General features: G+C 43.3%; 1 protein-coding gene across 1 annotated transcript in view; it reads right to left on the bottom strand.

The window, feature by feature from the left end:
* Window positions 1–17,274, bottom strand: part of LOC124552415 (phosphoserine aminotransferase) — a 91,165-nt gene that overhangs the window by 40,288 nt on the left and 33,603 nt on the right. Inside the window, exon 3 of the mRNA XM_047126682.1 lies at window positions 10,923–11,053. Coding sequence (XP_046982638.1) covers window positions 10,923–11,053 — 131 coding nt within the window. The remainder of the gene's footprint in view (window positions 1–10,922; window positions 11,054–17,274) is intronic.

Raw genomic sequence — 17,274 nt, 5'->3', positions numbered from 1 at the left:
CCCTGACGCAGATGCCTCCTGTACTGACACGGGTGCCTCCCGTCCTGATGCACTTGCCTCCTTCACCAACACAGGCACCCCTTACCCTGATGAATATGCCTACTACAACGACACAGACACCTCCCACCCTGACGCAGAGCTTCCTGCACCAACACGGGTGCCTTCCATCCCGACACAGACACCTCCTACACCAACACGGGTGCCTCCCACCCTGACACAAATGCCTCCTGCACCAACTCGGAAGCCACCAACCTTGACGCAGATGCCTTCTGCACTGACTAGGACACCTGACATCCCAACGCAGATGCCTCCTGCACTGACTTGGACGCCTCCCATCCTGATGCAGATGCCTCCTGCACTGACTTGGACGCCTCGCATCCTGATGCAGATGCCTCCTGCACTGACACAGGCACCACCCACCCTGATGCAGGCGCCTCCTGCACTGACTCAGGGCCTCCCACCCTGATGCAGACGCCTCCTGCACCAACTCTGGTACCTCTCACCCTGATGCGTATGTTTCCTGCACCGACACGGGCACCACCTACTCAGATGCACCCTGCATCGACACGGGGGCCTCCTAACCTGATACGTATGCCTCCTGCACCTCCCACCTTAATGGACTGGGCCATGATCAGCAACATCTAGTCAGTGCCTCAATGCAGCTGAATGGCAGGCTGCTCGAACTGTGTGACACGCAATGCAGTATTGGCAGCGAAGGTGTGATAATGTACGAGTTACTACACCCCTCATTCCCTAGGGGCAAAGCAACCAGATGTCTGTTCCTCCACACTGTGCCACAGGTGTCACATGTGTAGTGTCTGAAGGAGTTGTCCTGGGTGTGCACAGTGCCACGTTGATGCTAATCGGTGAATAAGGGCGGAAGTGCAGCGAGTGCAGACCTGTGCTTTCCTCTCCCTCGAGGAAAGCAGGGAGATGACCTCGGGGAGACGACCTCGGCACCCTGTAGGCAGGGGCCAGGTTGACGCCGGCCAAGTCTCTGGGTGCAGTGAGGTGGGGAGCTACGGTCTCTGAAGGGAAGATAGGTGACACCGGCAGCAGGGCGGCAGGCACTGGCGTCAGTGAAGGCACTGCCTGCATTAGTGCAGGTGGTGCCTACATCGGTGTAGGAGGCACAAGCGTCACTGCAGGAAGTGCCCGCATCAGTGTGGGAGGAGCCAGCTTCAGCAAAGGAGGCATCTGCATCGAGATACCAGGCACCCACATCAGTGCAAAAGGTTCCCAGAGGCACCCGTGTCGGTACAGGAGGCACCTGCATCGGTGCAGGAGGCGTCTGTGTCAGGGTGGAAGGAGCCCGTGTCTCTGCAGGAGGTATCTGCATCACATTGGGTGCTGCCAACTTGGATGCCTCAGACCTGTATGCAGACCCCTCCTCAATGACACGGATGCCTTCCACCCCGATGCAGTCGCCACCTGTACTGACACAGATGCCTTCTAACCTAATGAAGTCCCTCCTGTGCCAGCAGGAGTGCCTCCCACTGTGACGCAGACATCTCCTGTACTGACACGGGCGCTTCTCACATTGACACAGACGCCTCCTGCTCCAACTCCTGTGCTGCCAGGCACCTCCTGCACAAATGTGTGTGCCGACTCTCCTGAAGCGTGTGCCTCCTGAACTGGTGACCTCCTCCCACAATGATGCACACTCTTCCTGCAGTGACAGTTGTGCCTCTTACACTGATGTAGGAACCACCTGCAATGATGCCGGAAGACAGTCATTCTTTACGTGTGTACAAAGTGCACCACACGCTCGCTCATGTTATTAAGATTGGAGCACCTGCTTGAGAGTTAAAGAATATCTTGTTGTTGCAAAACATTCTTTACTTTCCGGGAGGCCCTCACAACTTTTGTGAGTCACTACTGAAAACACCCAGTCTGATCAAAAATTATTACTGAAGACAAAGCACTGGAACAAGCCTCTAGTTTTAGATACAGGTGGTGGGATTTCAACATACATAATGATAATGATGTATAGAATAAAATCACTAAATTTCAGCACATATGTGGAGCTATAAATAAATCCTTAAAGAACAAGATGAGGAAAGACCCAAAATTAGGTCTACAAAGCAATGACTGCACCTGTCTTGCTGTATTTCAGTGAATCTTGAATTGAACAAAAGAATAACAAAAGCAGCACACAGATCTCTTTAAGATCTGTCAAGGACTGCTCAAGGAGGGCTTTTACAAGAAATCAGAATATACAAGAAGAACTAGAAATATTTAACTTAATAACAAATTGTAAGAATATAGGGAGAATCGGAGGAAACATATTAAATGTGTGGAAGAAGACAGAATTCCAGTAATTGTAAACAATTACAAGCCTTTAGAAAAAAGAAACATTTGAAGACCAAGAAGAAGGTGGGCTTAAAAATGTGAAGTCAGAACAAGCACACTATCTAAACCTTGAAGTGAAGAGGAATAAGTTGTTTGTATTGTCGGTCGTCTTTCTTCATCCGTCATACTGGTGTCACCTATCTTCCCTTTGGTCATCGTAACTCCCCACATCACTGCACTCGGAGACTCGTCCGGTGTCTTTCCCCTACCTACAGGGTGCCGGGGTCATCCGCCTACTTTCCTAGAGGGAGAGGAAGGCACAGGTCTGCACTCTCTGCACTCACAACCTTACTCTGTGGTTGGCATCAGCCTGGAGCTGTGCATGCCCAGGACGTCTCCTTCAGACACTAAACATGTGTCACCTGTCAGCACGGTGTGGGGGGACAGGTATCTCTGTCCCTCTGCCCCCCCCCCCCCCAAGGAATGAGGGGTGTGGTAACTCATACATACTACTGCATTGTATAATACACAGTTTGAGTAACATGGCATTCAGCTGCTCTGGGTCTCCACCAGAGGTCACAGGTGACGGTCAGGTTCCTCAGTCACCTGCAGCTGTTCAAAAAATGGTTCAAATGGCTCTGAGCACTATGGGACTTAACTTCTGAGGTCATCCGTCCCCTAGAACTTAAACCTAACTAACCTAAGGACATCACACACATCCATGACCGAGGCAGGATTCAAACCTGCGACTGTAGCGGTCGCGCGGTTCCGGACTGTAGCACCTAGAACCACTCGGCCACTCCTGCAGCTGTTAGCCAGCTTCCGCTGGTGGGAAAATGCTCTCTATATTGCCATGCACCAGCTTCAGCCAGCAGTCCTATAACTGTCACTATGCTGTACTATACCACTTATGTCTATGCTGTCACACTGTGGCCGGCCGAAGTGGCCGTGCGGTTAAAGGCGCTGCAGTCTGGAACCGCAAGACCGCTACGGTCGCAGGTTCGAATCCTGCCTCGGGCATGGATGTTGGTGATGTCATTAGGTTAGTTAGGTTTAACTAGTTCTAAGTTCTAGGGGACTAATAACCGCAGCCCATAGTGCTCAGAGCCATTTGAACCATTTGTCACACTGTGACTCTGTCTATTATTGCATCTGTAGCCAGAGCATTAATATCAAAGGCAACTATGTGGAAACGTAGACAAAATATGAGCAAAAATGCGTATATCCACTTTCTGAATTACTGTTAACCCTCAAGTGAGTGTGCCTATGTATAAAGTGCATCAGCCGCAAATAACATTGTCTTGTACCATTCCACTGTTGTTTTATAACGTGAGCCCACACCTATATCTTCATTATTCACTGATAAGTTTTGTTGTTGTACATCCAGGTGAGCAGCAGTAATACAAAGTGAAATCCAAAATTTTCAGGACTGGTGCTGCCATCTGGGAAGTAGGAGTAGTAGATATTTGCAGTGCTAGGTGGCGAGAGATGCATATCTGATGAGTCAGTGTGCGGAGTGGCATTCAGCTGGGAGGACGTGTTGCGTGTCCACAGTGATTTCTGTAATACTCTGTGTTCAGTGTGTGGCGATTTTACGATGGTTCCGCAAACAGAACAGCATGTGTGTATCAAATTCTGTGCGAATCTCGGGGAAAGTGCTACGGAGACCCTCGCAACAATTCAACAAGTGTTTGGAGGACAGAGCATGAGCCATACGTGTGTGTTTGAGTGGAAGAGCCTGGGCTCTCCAAGACCCAAAAAAGCGAGACAGGTGAAGAGCAAAGTGAAGAGCATGATCATCGTGTTCCAAGGAAAGACAAAGAATGTGTCCCACCCAACCAAACAGTGAATTCCGCGTACCACTGTGATGTTTTGCAACGGCTCCATGAAAACGTTTGGCGACTGAGCCATGGCTGGCCCATGCTATGCGTTGGATTAAACCTCGGTTGCTATTCTGTGTTTAGTCTCCCATGGTTATCGCGATTATGCTGTTATCCTCTCTTTCTGTGGGTGGCAGCAGTGGTGTGTATCGATATCTGCACCTTGGACTATCTTTGGCATGGTCCTTATAGTTTCCGGCTGGGCTGTGTGTGGGCAGTTGGTCGGTTGGCGTGGAGCAGTGAGGAAATCTCCACAGCATGCAGTTCTGCAGAGCAAGCTGGCGGCCTCTATGTGGTGTCAGAGTGTGTGGTGCTGTTCCCATTGCTACGAGGTTTGTGGGTCACCAATCCTGGACATGAAAGTTGAGTTTTGACTTAATCTAACAGCAAGTAATGACTGTTCACATTGTGTCGTTTGGAGTTCGTTGTCGGCTGATGCAATATTCCCGTGAGCAACAACGTGTATTTTCAAGTTGGCAAATTTTAGCCACCCTCCGGTGGAGTTTAACTGTACTTGGTTATTTGTGCTGGTCGGGTGAAGCGGAGGTTATCTTGTCCGCTAGTCCGTTTACTGTCTGTCAGTTGGGTTGTCGCCGGATCAACAGTGGTTGGGCCGACTGCCTGTCTCACCTAAGCGAGCGTTAGTGTTTGAATTCCAGGCCGACCCTCGAAACTTCTGAGCGCCCTTGGGTGTACTGTCTTTTCTTGTTTGTTCTTGTTGTTTGTACTTGTATGGCTTCTAGCTGATTTTTAGATTAAGGTTGTTCTGCTCTTAAGATGTTAGATGGTTTGGGTCTTCAGCCTAATTTAAGAACTGTTTTACGCAAAGCCTTTGGCATTTTTAAAATTAATTTTATTGAGTCTTAAGTGTTGGGCCTTCAGCCGATTTTGAATTTAAGTTGTTTGCTCTTAAAATGTCAGATTCCTTGGGCCTTCAGCCTAATTAACGAACTGTTTTAAGATAAGGCTTTGCCTTTTAAATTTCTGATTTTGGTTGAGCTTTAAGTTATTGGCTTTCAGCCATTTTTAAATTAAAGTGGTCTTGCCCTTAAGGCATGAGATTATACAGCACATTCAGCTGCTAATTAAGTTTCAAAACTAAAGCTGTGTTTTTTCTTTAAAAAAAATTTCTTGGTTCTTGTAATGTTTGATCAAATAAAAGGTTGTATGTTCAAGTGTAACTGACAGCTGCTTATTTTGGCCCCTTTTCACAACTTAAACTACCTGTCGTGTCCCGTCCTGCGGGTTTAGCAAGGCATCTCACTGGTGGCAGAACTTTGGCATCAAGGGAACTGGCTGCTGCATCACGACAACACGCCCTGTCACACGTCCTTGCTCACCAGGACCTTTTTGGCAAGAAACAACATGGCGGTTGCACCCCACCCACCTACTTGCCAGATTTGGCACCTTGCGACTTGCACTGTTCCCAAAACTGAAACTCAAGTTGGAAGGCCATCGGATCAACACTCTAGAGAGGATTCAATAAGCATTGCTGGCAGTGATAAACACCCTCAAAGAACAGGACTTACAGGAAACATTCGACCAGTGGCAGAAGTGCTGGGACCTGTGTGTATGTGCGAAGGGGAAGTACTTAGAGGGTGATGGTGACCATTAGTCCAAAGGTAAGGTTTTCAGCAGATGGCAGCACCTCGTATAAAATAAACAATGAGCTAGATGTGAAAAAATTTATGTTCCGTCAAGAAGAAGGTCCAAATTTTGATGAAACTGCACTGTTTAATGTTCTGAGTGAGTTATCACTGTGGGGCAACACTTGTACACAGCAACAGAGTGATACAATGAAAGTTTATTTTATTATTGATTTAGCTCATACAATTTAGGTTTATCACTGTTTAATTAAACTGAGACTAAACTGTGGTTCTGTTCATACATTGGTAACAAGAAGCCAATCATTCCTTACGTGTGTACAAAGTACAGCACATGCTCGCTCGTGTTATAAAGATCGGAGCGCCTGCTTTAAGGTTAAAGAATATCTTGTTGTTGCAAAACATTCTTTATTTTCTGGGAGGCCCTCACAACTTTTGTGGGTCACTATGGAAAACACCCAGTCTGATCAAAAATTATTACTGAAGACAGAGCACTGGAGCAAGCCTCTAGTTTTAGATACTTGTGGTGCGATATCAACTTACGTAATGATAATGATGTATAGAATAAAATCATTAAATTTCAGCTCATATGTGGAGCTATAAGTAAATCCTTAAAGAACTAGATGAGAAAAGACCCAAAATTAGGTTTACAAAGCAGTGACTGTGCCTGTCTTGCTCTATTGCAGTGAATCTTGAATTGAACAAAAGAATAACAAAAGCAGCACACAGTCAGCTGAAATGAGATCTCTTTAAGATCTGTCAAGGACTGCTCAAGGAGGGCTCTTACAATAAATTAGAATATACAAGAAGAACTAGAAATATTTAACTTAACAACAAATTGTAAGAATATAGGGAGAAATGGAGGAAACATCTTAAATGTGTGGAAGAAGATAGAATTCCAGTAATTGTAAACAAGTACAAGCCTTTAGGAAAAAGAAACAGTTGAAGATGAAGAAAAAGGTGGTCTTAAAAATGTGAAGTCATAACAAGTACACTACCTAAACCTTGAAGTGAAGAAGAAGTTCTTTCTATTGTCAGTCATCTTCCTTCATTCTTCAGTTTTTTACATGCTGCTGCGAAACATTCTACAGTATCTTGAGTCTGGATATCTGTGGTATCCAAAAGAAATCTTAGAATTTTCCCAAGTGAAAAATCAAGCCACTCTAAAACCTCAATGTTTTGTTCCATTGTCCTACACTTGAACTAACTAATGTAATTACACATTGTCATATAGTAAACAAAAAAAACATGTTGAGGGTGTATCAGAGCAGGCATGGGGGGAACTTTTCCTCATGATCTTCTCCATTAGTTTAAAAGAAGAATTCTATTTTCAGGTACTTTGCGTTCAGCTGGTTTGATGTAGCTGCAAAGGTGTGTGTGTGTGAGAGGGGGGGGGGGGGGAGGCTTAAGTGTTAGGTTAGTGCATAAGTTCATAGGGTTTTTGTTTCACGTGTTGGTATTCTTGCTGCTATGAGTTTATTTATCAATCGTCATTTTTTATTTGTAGTTCACTGCTGCTATCTGAATTTATGTATTGTCATTTGGAGACAGTGACCATAGCTGTACATGTTTGAAAACAGAGTGCCAAGAGCAAAAATGTAGACAATTCCAACATATTCTTCTGTTTGAGTTCAATAGGCGGGTGACAGCAGTGATGCCAGCCAGAAAGATTTGTGCTGTTTATGAGGTAATGCCACTGGACAGAGCATGGCAAGAAAATGGTTTTCTTGTTTCAAGGAGGATTGTTAATTTTAATTCCACATTTTCCACATTTTAATTTTAGATCCAACCAGTTCTCTCAACGTTTTTTATTGTAGGATTCCTTGCTATCTGGGTAGTTGACTCCATCATTCTGCTGATTTTATTACCTGACTATAATTTCTTCAACGGACATTTTATTTTTATTTGATTGACATTGTTGTGTTGTCCATTTAACCTTGGTATGGATTTTATTTGAACTCATTGTGAAACTCTCATACATTATTTACTAGATCTCTTTAACTTGGGAAATAGACAATATTGTTTATCTTATTTTCCCCCCATTTCTTTCTCTACTCAGATGTGTACCTGAGGATGTAGCTATACGCTGTGAATCAGTTGTTTCAACAGTTGTTTAATAGTTGTCATGGCTCTTCATTTATCAAGATGTTCTTTCCATGGCTGTGGTTGCCCAGAGTATAAAGCACTTTGTATTCTTACAGATTTATGTAGGACGTCAGAATGCAAGTTACATATGTTGTTCTACACTAAGGCATTGCTCAACTAGAGTGGTGCATTGTAAAAAAGAGAGAGAGAGAGAGAGAGAGAGAGAGAGAGAGAGAGAGAGAGAGAGAGAGAAGAAGAAGAAGAAGAGCATACGTTCCAGTTCCCTGCACACACAGTTCTGCTGTGACTACAACTGTGGTTGTCTTCAAAGAGATCGTCTCCTGCCTCCAGGATTGGTGGAGTTTAGGAACTCTGACGTCCTTTGCTTTCCATGTGTGTGAGTGGTTGTGGTTGTGTTTGCCTTCATTTGATCCCTTTTCAGAGGGTGATCTGCCAGTGCCGGAACAGTGGCATGGAGATATTCAGTGGGCTAAGTAATCAAAGTGCTTGTGCACCTCGGTGCACAGAGTGTTGTGAAATAACACCTCCCATGACCCAGTAGAAATAATTAATTATTTATGTCTAAGGAAAGATATATTTTGCATTATCTGCAATGATCATGTAACACTTATTGTCTGAGTGTTAATGCCAAGCTTACTGTGATTGGCGCAGCATTAACATCTCTGTTACTACTATAAATTACGATGCGTGACCGATTTTGTGCTGTCTATTGTTCTAGCGCCTTTCTGTTAGCCTCTCGAACTATCAGATTCTATCTTGTCAGACATTTTAGTTCTGGTGAGTTCTATTTCTTAATATTGTAATTATTCCTTGTGTCTTATGACATATCATGCATCGCAATTACTGCGATATTATTATTTTCCACGGTGATTTCTTCTGATGATGAGCATTCTAATTTCTAAACAGGACTAAACTTTGTAAACGATAACTAATTTTTGCCGTAAGTTGGCAAATTCTATTGTGTTTTCTTTGCAGAAGATGTCTGCCATGAAACTTGTAAATGTACAAAACAATTTTTCTAAATAATAATCTGAATTATTGTAAAATAAAAACGGGATGGTTTTCACTAAATTATTTATTACTTTGATTTCCAGAGTCTCAGATATTCTATACTTCATCGTTAGTTGACCCCACTTTTGGACACCAATACAAAAAAATATTTTTTGTAGCAAAGTTTTACCCTGCTCTTTAAAAGCTAGCCGGTATACCAGCCAAAAAACAATATATTTACCACTGAATGTTACTAACTTAACTTATAAAAATTACTATTTACTGTCAATAGAAGTCGTCTCAATTATAAAATATTCTCTCTGTTTAACAAGATTTAATATTCTTTCAAGTAAAATATAAATAGCAAGTTATATTTTAGTGTCTGGGATTTGCCACCCGATGGCATGGCTGCTTCTGTAGCTATCTTCATAAGAGCACCCATCAGCTGCGTCATTTGCTGAACTGTGCTCATAACTGGACACATTTGTGAGCATGACAATGTTGTCATTTCTTGCGGCATCAGGACAGTTGCTCAGTGGTGCTGAGATGTGGTCAGTGACTACAAACTTCCTCCCAGTCTTCTTCTGCGCAGTGAGGACAGAGTCTGTATTCACTGCTACGTACGGACCACTCCGCACGTCCAGCTCTTGCGGGCTGCCCATCTGTGGCTGCAAGATGTACATTTTGGTGCACGCATGTCAGTTTCTGATTGTGTGGAGTGGCTACGGCTACTGTGTCAGCGGCCAGTGTATATATCTGCAATGCACCGGCGAAATCTGCCATCCTGCTCACACTCTGGGATGTGCGTGCAAATGTTCTCATGTTGCTGGCTCTCATCCTAGGCCGGGAGCACGGGTGGCAGTCAGAGCATACTGCTATGAAATTCTGTGGCATCCTGTCAGGTATTCAGTGTCGGCAAGCTAACGGAGCTTTGAACTTCTCGCATCTGCCACGTGTTTCCCTACACAGTTTGTACAAATTGGCTCATCTTCTCTCTTCGGGGTGCACTGTTGGCTCGGATGGCCACCAGCATACTTCACACAGATGTGGGGCATTGAGCAGTGGCAGGCTATACGCTTGACAAGCAGACATCTGAAGCACTGCAGTGACCCACACAATCACTTCGAGTCCTCCTCAGTAACAACTTCCGAATGGTGGAGTTGTCTGTCACAATGACCAGCAGAAGGAGTCCATCCTTGCCCGTGTCTGCATATTTCACGTGCAGCACGGTTCGCACCCTGAACCTGAGGTTCTTGAGCTGTCTTTTAGGTGATCTGTTTGCATAATCTGTGGAAAGCCATGAAAAACACCCTCAATCACCTGGTCTGGTTCTGTAGTGTAAAATAAGTGCAACACTGCGTGTGACTTAAGTGGTGCTGCATCTGAAAATGTGCTCCAAAGTTGAAGTATGTGGGGCACTATGATTGTTGTAGGCAAAAAATCTAAATTTCACACAGATTTGCTGTTAAATTAGGCAGTGTGTGGACGATATTCAGTGTTGCATCCATCAGTAGTGAAATGGTGCCAACAATTTGACCAAGGCCACTCAGACACGGCTGATACTGACTGGGAAGCGTAGATCTTCCACTGCATGACATCCATCTTTTCACTGATGAGGTAATTCAGGACAGCAGTTCTCGAATGGCTCCATGACTGAGCAACTTAGTGACTATGTTGAAAATTTCTCTCATTAATATATGTCACTTCGACGTGTAGTGAAGCATTTAATAAAAGTTACTTGGCCTCGCATAATAACATATATCTTACTGTTTGAAGTCCTGTCATATATGATGATGATAATGATTCTGGAATTTTAGTCTCACATGCCACTTCATTGTTGTCACATCTGTTTCATCGTAACTTACCTCCCATTTCTTCTAACTCTTTGGGCTACAGATTAAAGCCTGATTTCTAATTTATGCCTGTTCAACTTTGCAACAGTTCCTCTTGTTTAAATATTGTGCTTTTGACATAAAACTAAACAGAAGCAAGTTACTTAAATTATAATCAGCAATTTCTTTTCCCAGTAGGATCACAAAGCAAAACTTACAAGAGGTCTCGCATGTCCTGCTGGACTCTGTTGTTGAGTTCTGTGTATTTGGCAGACCGGTGGCTCATCTCCATGATGCTCATGCCAGTGTTGTCGTAGTCCAAGAGCTCACGTTGAGCCTGAAGCAATATCTGGAAGAAAGACACAAACTTCTGAAATGTTGTTCATATGTCTGCACCCCAAACATAAATATGCTTAAATTTGTGAAATGCATGTATCTAAAGCATTAAATGCCATTAACCTGGTAGTTGGTTGCAGTAAACATCCCAACTAGTTACAAATACAGCTAAACAAAAAAGGTAGATCAAAGGAGCAATACAAGATCAATATAAAACTTTCAATCGTGTTGATGTACGTAATATGCATAAACGTTCTTATTGGAGATTTGTCCATTATTTAATATAGATTTTCTGTATTTACTTGTCATGTTCAGTCGTCACAGCAAAAAGTGTTATATATGGCAAACTGTGTTAGATATGGCACGAACGTAGACATCAAGCTGCACTACACTTCAATTTGTTCTCCTTCATCTTCTTTTTACTATTAATCCTGCCTAGTGTGGGATCCACTAACTCAGAATTTAGCAAATTCATTTTATTAACTTCATGGCTGGATGGGCTTCCTGTTGCTGCAACCGTTAGTTAAATAAATGAAGGAAGTCTTTGAAGCAGTGACTACCAATGACCATTAAATTTCAGGCGTGCAGCAACATGAGTCCCACATCTTCTTCTTCTTCTAATATTAGAGTTGTTCAGTCAAAATATTGGAAGAAGAAGAAGAAGAAGAAGAAGAAGAAGTGGAATTTATGTGACTGAATGCCCAAAATCTACTGGAGCTGTATAAACTTTGTCTAGCATCTGATGCCACTTCAAATGTTTGTGTACCGCATTTTTTGATGTGAGAATTGGGGACCAGCCCAGCATTTACCTAAATAAGTGTTAGTGTCTGCCTATAAAGCACTCTCAGTCTGTAACAGACATGATCATTAATCAGTCGTGTGGACTCATCCAAGTCTGGCTATCCTTCCTGTCACACAAGATAGCAATTTGGCCATTATGGCTTTACCGCCAGGTCCAGGCCGATATGTTACCACAATTGAGGGCAAATTTCAAAAAACTAAAAAACTATAAAATTTCCAAAAATGAGTTCCACTGTACTTGTATTCATGTACTTCTAAATGAGATGAATCCATGGATGTGCATAGATTTCATGAAAATCTACTGCTCTGGGCATTCAATAAGTAATCCAACAATTGTTTTTCTCGGCTACTTTCTGTTGAAAAAGTTTAGCATTTGTTGTGGGACATTGTGGAATATTCCCAATTGACCCCTATAGTTTCATAAAGTTCCAACATGCGGCGACACTATACGTAGTCTTCAAAATGGTGTCTGTAATGGAGGTGCATTCCAAGCAGAGAGCTGACATTGAGTTTATTTTGACAGAAAACTGGAGCCCTGCAGAATTTCTACAGGGACCTAGCAGTGAACAAAAGCATGGTGAGTTATCGGTAGAGCCATGTGTCATCGTCGCAATAAGGTCGAGTGAACTCATCTGATCTGCCACGAGCTGGCCGACCGCATGATTCGAGATGATCAATGGATCACAGTCGAACACCTCATGACACAACTGGACATCTCTGTTGTTTGTGCTGACACACTCGGCCACCAGATGGGATACTCAAAGGTGCTGGTTTCCCTGCCGCCCAACAGAAAACTGTAAAGAGCAACAAAGGACAATCTGCGAGGAACTGCTAGCACCTTATGAGGCTGATCATGACAATTTTTTGTCAAACATCATCACAGTCAATGAAAATGTGTTCATCACTTTGAACCAGACACAAAATGGCAATCCATGGAGTGGTACCACACCACCTCTCCTCCCAAGAAGAAGTTCAAGGTCGCAACCTCCATCGGTAAAGTCGTGGTGACAGTCTTTTTGGGGCTCTGGAGGAGGTATTCTGTTTCATCTCCTCCCCTTCATGGTGGTATAATCAACTCTGAAGTGTATTGTGTTACCCACCAGAAAATGGAAAAACAACTTCAGCATGTTCATTGCCACAAAAATGCAACAAATGAACTGCTCCTTCTAAATGACAACGCAAGGCCTCATGCAAGTCTCCACTTCCAACTTTCATCTGATTCGTACCATGGATGGTGCACTCCATAGGAAGCAGTATATGGATGACAGGGGGGGGGGGGGGGGGGGGACACACTGATGCAGCAAGACATTGGCTTTGATATTGATCAGTAGAGTGGTACCTTGTGGGCATGCAGGCCTCCCAAGTAAGGTGACATTAAGGAGGTCACATTGAACAAAGATTAAATTGAAAAATAAAGTTTTGTAGCCAAAACAGTGGGGAATAATATGATGTTTCGGTATCCTGAATAAAACCTACCTGCTCCCAGAAAAAAATGTGTTGTACACCCCTCATATTTGCCCGATTAATCTTGAAAACAGAACTGTGAAATTTTCTGTGCTCGACATGCACAAAAACAAGTTTTGCCGAATGTGAACACCTACTGCTTGTGGTTGACATTTATTGTCAGTTTTCAACAAAGTAGCTCAGTACCCTACTTCTCAATCAGGCGACACAGTTACATTTTGATACTATTAAAAAACGAATTGAGAAAACTTGAAACCATAACCTTACCATCACACTGTCATCAGGTTCTGAGCAACCACATTATGTGTATGGTTGTTCTGGGTAAGGATTGGCATGTGTACAATTTCAATACCACTGCTAACAGTCTAATAAAAGAAAAGCTACCTTTCAAGATGCCTGGAGTCACAGTTCTTATTTTTTTATATATTAAAAAAAAAAACCAAGGTAGTTCCATCTGCAAACTCGAAACGACGTACTTTTCCTCTCTAATCACTGCTGAAGTGAAGAAAACTAACATAGGTAGCTTCAAGGACATGATCGATCAGCTGCAACAAAATCTGGAAACAATGTGTGTGTTGAAAACACTGAGTACATAAATATACTAAAGATATTTTTTGATACATCATCAAAAGAAGTATAATAGTCATGAGGGCTCAGTTTGAAGCTGGAGCAATCACTGGCAACAGTTCTACTCCAGGCAATGAGATTCCAGGCTGAATGTGTCTGACACCATTGATAACAAGCTTGTTGGTGTAAAGAGCTCACCGGTATTTGGCACAGTGGGTGCTGTGAGCTCAGCCCCCTTTCTCTGAGCTGCCTGTTTACAGTTCTTGTGGTCACTGAAGCACCAGTTGCACGTCGGATCGATGACAATGATGAATCCAGGGCCCTGAATGCCTCTCTTGATGATTGCTCGTTCCTCACATTCTGTTGTCTATCCAGGCCACTGTGTTTGGCCATGGTTCACCCACTGCTGCCAACAGTGATGAATAGTGGCATTGCTCCTATTCAAATACTGAGCAATTTTCCAGTTACTCCAATCAGTTTCTCTGAGCCCTATCACTCATGCTCTCTCAAATGTTGACATATGCGTATATTGTTCACATGCCTGTCTGCGAGGCACAGTTACGGAACAATATTCACAATCACTTTATGCCCTGGTATTGACATATCCCCTATTTAGTATCATTGCCAGTTGCATGGTGAAACTGCACTGCAGTGACACACACTCATACGACAATTGCCAAAGCCTACAATTTCGCATTTTCCGTCGATACTTGTATGAATATGAGTTGGTAACCAATTTCATATTTCTTGGTGCACCGTTTTTGTTCTTTAATCTTAGAGTGTATATGCATAAAGCAAGAGCTATCAGTAATGAGGTTTGGTATTTGATTTGTGGTGCAGTCAACTGTGCGGTCATCAGCGCCTGTACAAATTCCCAATTTTTACACATTGCAATTTTTTCATAATCTAATCTAGCCACTGTCAAGAATTATGATAATGATGAGGAAAACACAAACACCCAGTCCCTGGGCAGAGAAATTCCCCAACCCGGTCGATAATTGAACCTGGGACCCCGTGATCCAGAGGCAGCAACGCTAGCCACTAACTATCAGTAATGGTTGTGTGATACAGTAAGTGGTTCTTGTAAAGGACTTTGCTATATAACACAGGCTTCAAAGCTCGTAAAACACATACCTCATGCATGCAGACAACTATGGTGAAAAATTGTCTCATTGCAGTCCATGCAACAATGATGGTGATGACATCAGGTACTATGCTGTGCACAGCAGTGTAGACGTAACCAACCATCAGCTGGCTGTCATTGTTGTGTATGAGAACGTACATGTGCGGACATAGAACCATTGGCTCTATGCCCCAATAATATCGCTGTGCTGCCGCAGCAAAAACAACTGTATCTTTGCCAGATCAGTTCTCTGTAGTACGCGCTCTATGCTACACGCATTGTTATATGCTACGAGAATAAAAGTATTTGTAGTAAGTGACAGAAGTGCGCTGGCTGGTGTGGCCGGGCGGTTCTACGCGCTACAGTCTGGAACCGTGCGACCGCATCGGTCGCAGGTTCGAATCCTGGCTCGGGCATGGATGTGTGCGTTGTCCTTAAGTTTGTTAGGTTTAAGTAGTTCTAAGTTCTAGGGGACTGATGACCTCAGATGTTGAGTCCCATAGTGCTCAGAGCCATTTGAACCATTTGACAGAAGTGCGAGTGATTATTTATCGTCGTAATTACAACATCCGCTCTCCACTACCTACATACTGAAAAGTAATGTCTCTGAATTTAGTATTCTGTTCTCAGTATCGGTCACAGTATTATGTGTTATGCATATTACTCAGTCAACTTTCCTGCTTTGCTGACACAAGTTGCAACCCTCTGTCACTAGGGGGCTCTGAATTGTAGCACATAATGTGGCAGTGTTTAATATAAGTACGTTGGTGCGTGCTGTAATGAGTTTCTGACAGCAGAAAACGTGCCTCCAATTGAAATCCATAAAAGAATGGAAGTTGTGTACGGAATGACTGTATCGACATCAGTAACATGCGATGTCGTGTTGTTCGTGCTCGTAGTGGAGGAAATGGTGGTGCTAACCTCAATTTTTCCCGAGGACATGCAGCTTTACTGTATGATTAAATGATGATGGCGTCCTCTTGGGTAAAATATTCCGGAGGTAAAATAGTCCCCCATTCGGATCTCCGGACGGGGACTACTCAAGAGGACGCCGTTATCAGGAGAAAGAAAACTGGCGTTCTACGGATCAGAGCGTGGAATGTCAGATCCCTTAATCGGGCAGGTAGGTTAGAAAGTTTAAAAAGGGAAATGGATAAATTAAAGTTAGATATAGTGGGAATTAGTGAAGTTCGGTGGCAGGAGGAACAAGACTTTTGGTCAGGTGATTACAGGGTTACAAATACAAAATCAAATACGGGTAATGCAGGAGTAGGTTTAATAATGAATAAAACAATAGGAGTGCGGGTTAGCTACTACAAACAGCATAATGAACGCATTATTGTGGCCAAGATAGACACAAAGCCCATGCCTACTACAGTAGTACAAGTTTATATGCCAACTAGCTCTGCAGATGATGAAGAAATAGATGAAATGTATGAGGAGATAAAAGAAATTATTCAGGTAGTGAAGGGAGATGAAAATTTAATAGTCATGGGTGACTCGAATTCGTCAGTAGGAAAAGGGAGAGAAGGAAACATAGTAGGTGAAGTGCAAAATGGCTAAGCAGGGATGGCTGGAGGACAAATGTAAGGATGTAGAGGCTTGTCTCACTAGGGGTAAGATAGATACTGCCTACAGGAAAATTAAAGACACCTTTGGAGAGAAGAGAACCACTTGTATGAATATCAAGAGCTCAGGTGGCAACCCAGTTCTAAGCAAAGAAGGGAAGGCAGAAAGGTGGAAGGAGTATATAGAGGGTTTATACAAGGGCGATGTACTTGAGGGCAATATTATGGAAATCGAAGAGGATGTAGATGAAGACAAAATGGGAGATAAGATACTGCGTGAAGAGTTTGACAGAGCACTGAAAGACCTGAGTCGAAACAAGGCCCCAGGAGTAGACAACATTCCATTAGAACTACTGATGGCCTTGGGAGAGCCAGTCATGACAAAACTCTACCATCTGGTGAGCAAGATGTATGAGACAGGCGAAATACCCTCAGACTTCAAGAAGAATATAATAATTCCAATCCCAAAGAAAGCAGGTGTTGACAGATGTGAAAATTACCGAACTATCAGTTTAATAAGTCACAGCTGCAAAATACTAACGCGAATTCTTTACAGACGAATGGAAAAACTGGTAGAAGCGGACCTCGGGGAAGATCAGTTTGGATTCCGCAGAAATGTTGGAACACGTGAGGCAATACTAACCTTACGACTTATCTTAGAAGAAAGATTAAGAAAAGGCAAACCTACATTTCTAGCATTTGTAGACTTAG

Source organism: Schistocerca americana, chromosome 10 (genome assembly GCF_021461395.2).
Source record: "Schistocerca americana isolate TAMUIC-IGC-003095 chromosome 10, iqSchAmer2.1, whole genome shotgun sequence".
NCBI lineage: Eukaryota > Metazoa > Arthropoda > Insecta > Orthoptera > Acrididae > Schistocerca > Schistocerca americana.
This window is presented reverse-complemented; position numbering and strand designations above follow the sequence as displayed.